General features: G+C 28.5%; 1 protein-coding gene across 1 annotated transcript; it reads left to right on the top strand.

The window, feature by feature from the left end:
* LOC130940734 (tRNase Z TRZ2, chloroplastic) lies at positions 1–3,656 on the top strand. Its single transcript, XM_057868967.1, has 8 exons — positions 1–524; positions 1,040–1,202; positions 1,273–1,343; positions 1,721–1,816; positions 1,894–2,007; positions 2,157–2,225; positions 2,560–2,634; positions 3,310–3,656. The coding sequence occupies exons 1-8, from the start codon at positions 132–134 to the stop codon at positions 3,397–3,399; spliced, it is 1,071 nt and encodes a 356-aa protein (XP_057724950.1). The 5' UTR covers positions 1–131; the 3' UTR covers positions 3,400–3,656.
* The last annotated feature ends 3,219 nt before the right edge of the window (positions 3,657–6,875 follow it).

Here is a 6,875-nt window from a genome sequence, read left to right as displayed (position 1 = left end):
CGAGTTAGTGTATTAAACCTAAACCTTATCCTCCCTCCACCCGAAACCACCACCATCAACCTCTGCTTTAAACCCATTCTAAACCCTTTCTTCTTCTTCTTCTTCTTCTTCTCAATTTTTAGCACCCAATAATGCAAATCTCTCTAAGCAATTCACCTTTTAAAACCCCTCAACTTTTCCCATTCCACCACCCCATTTCAAAACCCCTCGCAAACCAGGTTCCCATTCAAATTCAAAGCACACATGCCACCGTTACCAGCGCCATAAAGGGTCCCACTTCCGGTTACTTATCCGAAATCAGCAAGGCCATTGATCACGAAGAGCAATACCGGTTAGCCCGGTCGCAGGTGAACCGGAAAGGTTTGGAATTGGAGGGTTATTCAATCGAGGGTATCTCAATTGGGGGCCAAGAGACATGCGTTATTGTTCCTGAATTCAAATGTGCATTTGATATTGGGAGGTGCCCAGTTAGGGCTATTCATCAGAACTTTGTTTTCATCACTCATGCTCACCTCGATCACATTGTAAGTTGAAATTCATTTTTACCCTTTTCTGTTGCTTTGTTATGTATGAGCTACTGTTGATGAATGATTAGGGTTCTATGTCTGAGAAAAACAATTATGTGGAAGATTTTAATTATATCAACTTTTAACTGGACAATGCCATTGTTGTTTAATCAAAGTAGATTGTTCTGATTGCATGTATGATAGAAAATGCCGAATTTGCAATGGCTAAGGCTTGTTGTGCTTGCTGGAATAAAACAATATCGCAGTAACTTTACAGTAAAGCATTCAAAATCAATTGGAATTCTTAAAACTAGCTTTTTTTTAACTGAAATCTTACTATTTCTTATAAGTACATGGGTTTAGGCTCTCAAAGACTCAGTTTAGTTTTGCATATCATATCATGTCTCATTTGTTCTGCATGTGCTTCTGCATCCTAATTATTTTCTTGTGGATTTTTCACTTTCTCCGCCTTTTGTACATTGGATGCTGAGTGTAAACTTTTTATAAGCTTACATTGATTGTGAATGATGTAGGGAGGGTTGCCAATGTATATAGCCAGCCGTGGATTATATAATTTGAAGCCTGCTACTGTCTTTGTGCCTCCTTGCATCAAAGAGGATGTTGAAAAGCTGCTTGATATTCACAGGACCTTGGGCCAAGTTGAATTGAATGTTGAATTGGTTGCTTTGGATGTGGGTATGTTGCATTTTTTCTTCCTTTAATGACAGAAGTTATCCGAGGAAATGATATCGAGGTTTGATTTCAGGGGAGACGTTTGAGATCCGCAATAACCTTGTTGTCCGGCCATTCAAGACACATCATGTTATACCCAGCCAGGTAAGTTTATTCTATCATTTTGTTGCCCTTACAAGTTGATGTTAGCACACTCATGCAAAAGATTTTGAAACAAGAACTTGGACCAAAACTAAACAGGTTTTGACTTATGGTGTAATCTTTTGAATCTTATTATGTATTTTCCTGGTAAATCCATCCTTTTTTGTTTCGCCAGAACAATCTTCAAATTTATATTCTAATATTATTTTCGTGTGTTATATACATCTCTTTTTGTATGTTTTGATAATGATAACATTTTAACTGCCAAGCTTTTTCTTTCAGTGTTTTTTCAAGTTTATGTATTGTCTGTACTTTGAACTTTGCAAAAATGCTTTGGTCTCTTGGGATAAGAATGATGCTAACCTTGTATTCTTATGCAGGGTTATGTAGTCTACTCTATTAGGAAAAAGCTGAAGAAACAGTACATTCACCTGAAAGGGAAACAAATTGAGAAATTAAAGAAGTCTGGTGTTGAGGTTTGTGATGTTTGCTAAGTTGTGATTCTGATATAGAACTTCTTCGGTCTTTACTTTTAATGAACTCTCCTTTCTAGATTACAGACACCATATTAGCTCCTGAAGTAGCCTTTACCGGTGATACAACACCCGATTTTATGCTTGACCCGCATAATGCTGATGCATTGAGAGCAAAAGTTCTTATAACTGAGGTACTGTATAATCTTTTAATGAAATGCTTTGAAGAAAATGCTAGAGCATTTTCTTTCTTTGTGGCGTCTTCTGACTTCATATCTAATCTTCGTTTAGATGTCTTAAATATTCTTGTTTGATTGGTTTATTGTTTAAACTTTTTCTACAGGCAACTTTCCTCGATGAGTCCTACACCGTAGATCATGCTCGACAACATGGCCATACACATTTATTCGATGTAATGTGACATCTTTCATTATTTTATGGCTTCTTTATAGGTAGCTTGATGAAATCATGGTGCACAAGGTCTACTTTTGTAGCTTGCACTTTGTCTTTTCTCAAAAAGCTTTGTGGTTTATATTCAGCTTTTGCTGAATAGATTAAATGAGCATATTGCTGATTATCCTTTGATTCCATGCCATATTCAATGTTAAGAACCTAGAACCTCTATATCTGCTCTGATAAATCCATCCTGCTTGTTCATGTGATTAATTATTTCTCAAAATTGTAACTCGACTGAACTCAATGTGGATTAGATCTTGATTTGAAGTAAACTTGTCTTATCTTTGTAGATCATGGAAAATTCTCAGTGGATTCGAAACAAAGCTGTTGTATTGACTCATTTTTCATCAAGATATAGTATAGAGGTAATGTTCCAGTGTTCCTCTTATTGTTGTTCAGTGGACTTGCATCATGATTTGTAACTTGTTCAAGGGGCTTATCATTTTGTACCACCTCATTAAGGTTTCATTTAGGGTCCTGTTCTGAGATAGAAATGACAAAGATTGTGGGGGTTAATAGAGATGAGTCTTGTGCTTGCTTTCTTTTTCGAAAATATAGAAATTGGTTAAAAAATATCCCCTAGACATGTTTCTTATGCCTCTCAATTCTGAATATAGATAAATTATCTTAAAATATAGTCGTAAAATAGGGATAATTTTGGAGTATGTTTAGTTTTTGTTTTAATTTTCTGTTTTCAGGATTTTGTGAAAGAAAAAGAAAAAACAATGAAAACAATAAAATTCTGTTTTCTGTTTTCACTTCCTATTTTTTTTTTCCTTTACAAAATCCTAAAAACAGAAAATATTGAAAATGAAAACAGAAAACAAAAGTGCAAATCTACACACCCACCACTCTATTCTCTAATATATTATTGTTTTCGTTGTATCTGTTGTTACCGTCTCAGAACAGTAACCAAACACTATCCTAATATCCATATTATATATGCATGTTTCAAAACCTAAGTGCGTTTTATAAATTCAGTATATAAATAGCCTTCTATTTTTTTTTAAAAAAAATATTTATTTAAGTGTGATCCTCAGGATATTCGTCAGGCTGCATCAAAATTGCAGTCCAAGGTATCAGCAAAAGTGGTTCCTCTGACTGAAGGTTTCAAATCAGCATATCAATGAGTGCCGTGAAAATGAAGAAAACAAAGATAGTTTCATTGTCTGTGTTGTATGTTTCATAGTTTCTTGTAAAGTAGAGAGTTTTTTTTTAATTATTTTTGAAATACAGCAGCACTGATTAGTTGTTAGTTGTTACCCTATAAATGTGTTGTAGGAACCAACAACCAAGTAATGATTCTATATATGCTAAAAAAAAAAACACATTGATTCATGGCTTAATGCAAATGTTCTTGGTCCATTAAGTTATGTTTGGGTGGCATCAAATGTTTACTTTTTGGATTAGTTTCTGTTTAAATGAGTTGGCTATGAACACCTTTATCCAATTATGATGATTTTTATATTAAAGATTTTTAGTTTATTGTCACACTATTTAGTCTATTGTTAGTTTGTTGCACCATATTTAATAATATAGGAAAATTATCAGGTGTTCCTGAGAACATCGGTGTTCCAGTTGTTTTAACCGTTGATTTTAATTAATATATATTATATATAATTTTTATAATTCAGATCAACGATTAAAACAACTGGAATACCGGTGTTCCTGGTACACCTGATAACCTTCCAATAATATATTTGTTCCAAGATATCCTTGAATCTGAGGCTTAATAACCTCTATTACATGATTTTAGCATTTGCAACTTTCTCTCCAAGTACTTGGGATTGCTTCTCATGCTCTTTCTAGAAGAGTGCATTGGTACCAACTCTATTAATTAATGTTGTTATATTATATCTTAATACACATAATTCGCTATAGTTTTCTAATGAATATTATGTAAACATGATAAGGAAATAATAATAAAATAAGTTTTTTTTATAATAAATTTGAATTAAACAAGAAAATTTTAAACGATGTGGTGGTAATAGCTTTTTTTTTTAATTAATTTGGGATTGAGTGATCAATTTATTTAAGTAAATATTGAGATTTGACTTTTATGTTGGTGCAGGAATCCAAATAAAAAAAAATATAAAAATCTAATTAAAAATAAAATTTAATGCAAGGACTTAATTAAAAGAAAAAAATATAAAAATTTAATTGAAAAATTTGTAAAATTATAAAAACTAACAAAATAATTAAATTTTTATTAAACAGCAATAAATTTTTAATTAAAAATTAAATTTTAGACAAATTAATCTTTGAAATAGAATTAAGGGATATTTCTTTCTAAGTATTAAAGAACGTGGGATGAGCAGGGCGAAGCGTAGTCTAAGGAAAAGGGTGGTGACCCCCCCCCCCCCCCCCCCACAAACATGAGTTTTCAAATGATTTTTTAGTAAAAGATTTTTTAGTTTCAAAGTTGGCCCCCTCTAACTCACTCGAGTAAGAGCTTTCTTTTTCTATCTCTTAACATTCAACAAAATGGAATAAAATAATGAACAAAAGTTATATTCTTTCCTTCTCTCACATAAATAATAAATTTTATATTTATATATGTTACTGATTTTTACTCCCTTTCCTTTTTAGCTTTCATTGGACAAAACAAGTAAGAAAGAAATATTATTTTATTTGAGTTTTGTGAAACATTTATTTCTGTCAATTAAATATAATAAAATTAGTTTAAATCTAGTAAGGTACATGTAAATTTCACAATTTTTCTTTTTTTTTGCATTTTTTTGAAAAAATATAGGTAGATAATAAGAATACTAAATAATATGAATAATGGATATGTCGAATATTCAATTCAATAGATATGTAAATGATTATGTTTATTATTTTTAATTGAATGGTTAGTTTTTTTAATTCGATTTACCTATGCACAGTTAATAAGAGTTGGATGTTCAATTTACTAGGTGTGCAGATAGTTATCCTAATATTAAGATTTAGAAAGTAATTTAAGAATGGAGTTTTTTTTATCTTATTGGGTCAATTCTAAAGCCCATTGTTTATAAAAATTATTGTCTACCTAACAAAATCATTTTTTTCTTTATCGTTCTTCTTTTATTGTCATTGTTGTTGCAGTTTTTTTTATTTCTTCTCATTTTTCTTCTCTTTCTAGTATTATTGTAATATATTTTATATTTTATTTTTTTCTTATTATTATTCTTTTTAAGAAGATAAAAATAAGAAAAATTATAAGAGAGTGAAATAAAAAAGAAAAAAAAGAAAAGAAAAAGAAGATAACGATTGAAAAAGAAGAAGAAAAAGTGGAGAATTTTGAATTTTATAAAATTTAACAAAATAATAATATCAAAACTTTTATAAGTTTGACACATAATTTTTTTTAATTTTGACATTAAAATTTCTTAATAGTAATATAAAAATTTTCTTAACTAATTAAAAGTTATATTAAAAACAAAAATAATACCAAAATTTTTTTCGACATATCTTCTTCTGTTTCTTTATCTTCATATTTGTCTTTTTTTTTTCATATTTTAGCTTATTTTTGTTTTTCCCAACATGTTTTTTTTCATGTTTTGTTATTGCTACAAAAATTTTTCTGTATCTTCTTATGTTTTATTTTAAAAATAAAAAATTTTATCTAGACAAATTTATTTTAAAGTTGAATTATTTATTCTTAAGTTCTAAACAATAAATTATTTTATAATGTGCCATAAAAATAAATTCAAATTTTGTGTTTATTGTGATCAAATTTTTGTATTTTATATAATAAATTTTAATGTCATTTTTTAATGTTTGTATTTTATATTAAAAAATGTTGATATTATTTTTCTTTTTTTTATTATTTTTTATGTTCTGTTTTTTTATTTGTTTTGTATATAAAATTTTTAAAAATACACACAAAAAAACAAACAAACAAATAAGATAAATAAAAACAAAAAAAATATATAAGAAAAAAATAATACCGATGATAATAATGATAATAATAATAAAAGAGGAGAAGAAAAAAAAGAAAATAAAAAAAAGAAAGAAATCAAAACGAAAACAATAATATATATATATATATATATATATATATATATATATATATATATATATTGTAGGATTTAATTACATAAAAAATTTGATTATCTAAAATTACTGATTTTATTTTTACTTCCTTTGATAGAAATAAATACTCTCCCTTTTTTCATGTACAGTTAGTTATCGATTTCCTTCTTTTATTTATTATGTTATAATGTGCAGAAGATAAACAACTTAATAATGACCAACAGTTTGTGCTTAAATAAATCAGTCAAAATGAAAAGATTAGTTAAGGAGAAATCACACAAACAAACTATTAGAATATTTAATTTATGTGAATGTCCTAAAAGAAGAAATGTTATATCCATGTTTTGATTGGGATTTATATATAAATCGAATTTATTGAATTTGAATTAGTCATTTTAATGTTAAATTGAATCAATAAAATTCGAAGTAGTAAGTTTAAATGTAAAACGAATTTAATAGTATCAATTTATTATGATTTGAAATTCGAATTGAGCTACCCATAGTAATATCAAAATAACAAACTTTGATTTAACCTATGGTTTAGATCCCCTAATAAATCGAATGGAATGAATTCAATTTATAAGCTCCTAAT

The sequence above is a fragment of the Arachis stenosperma genome, chromosome 7 (assembly GCF_014773155.1).
Source record: "Arachis stenosperma cultivar V10309 chromosome 7, arast.V10309.gnm1.PFL2, whole genome shotgun sequence".
Classification (NCBI taxonomy): Eukaryota; Viridiplantae; Streptophyta; class Magnoliopsida; order Fabales; family Fabaceae; genus Arachis; species Arachis stenosperma.
This window is presented reverse-complemented; position numbering and strand designations above follow the sequence as displayed.

Excerpts from the sequence above, each read along its gene's own strand:
- LOC130940734 (XM_057868967.1), top strand. The coding sequence starts at position 132 with ATGCAAATCTCTCTAAGCAATTCACCTTTTAAAACCCCTCAACTTTTC. Across the intron at positions 1,203-1,272 it reads ATTGGTTGCTTTGGATGTGG|GGGAGACGTTTGAGATCCGC; the intron begins GTATGTTGCATT and ends GTTTGATTTCAG. Across the intron at positions 1,344-1,720 it reads ATCATGTTATACCCAGCCAG|GGTTATGTAGTCTACTCTAT; the intron begins GTAAGTTTATTC and ends ATTCTTATGCAG.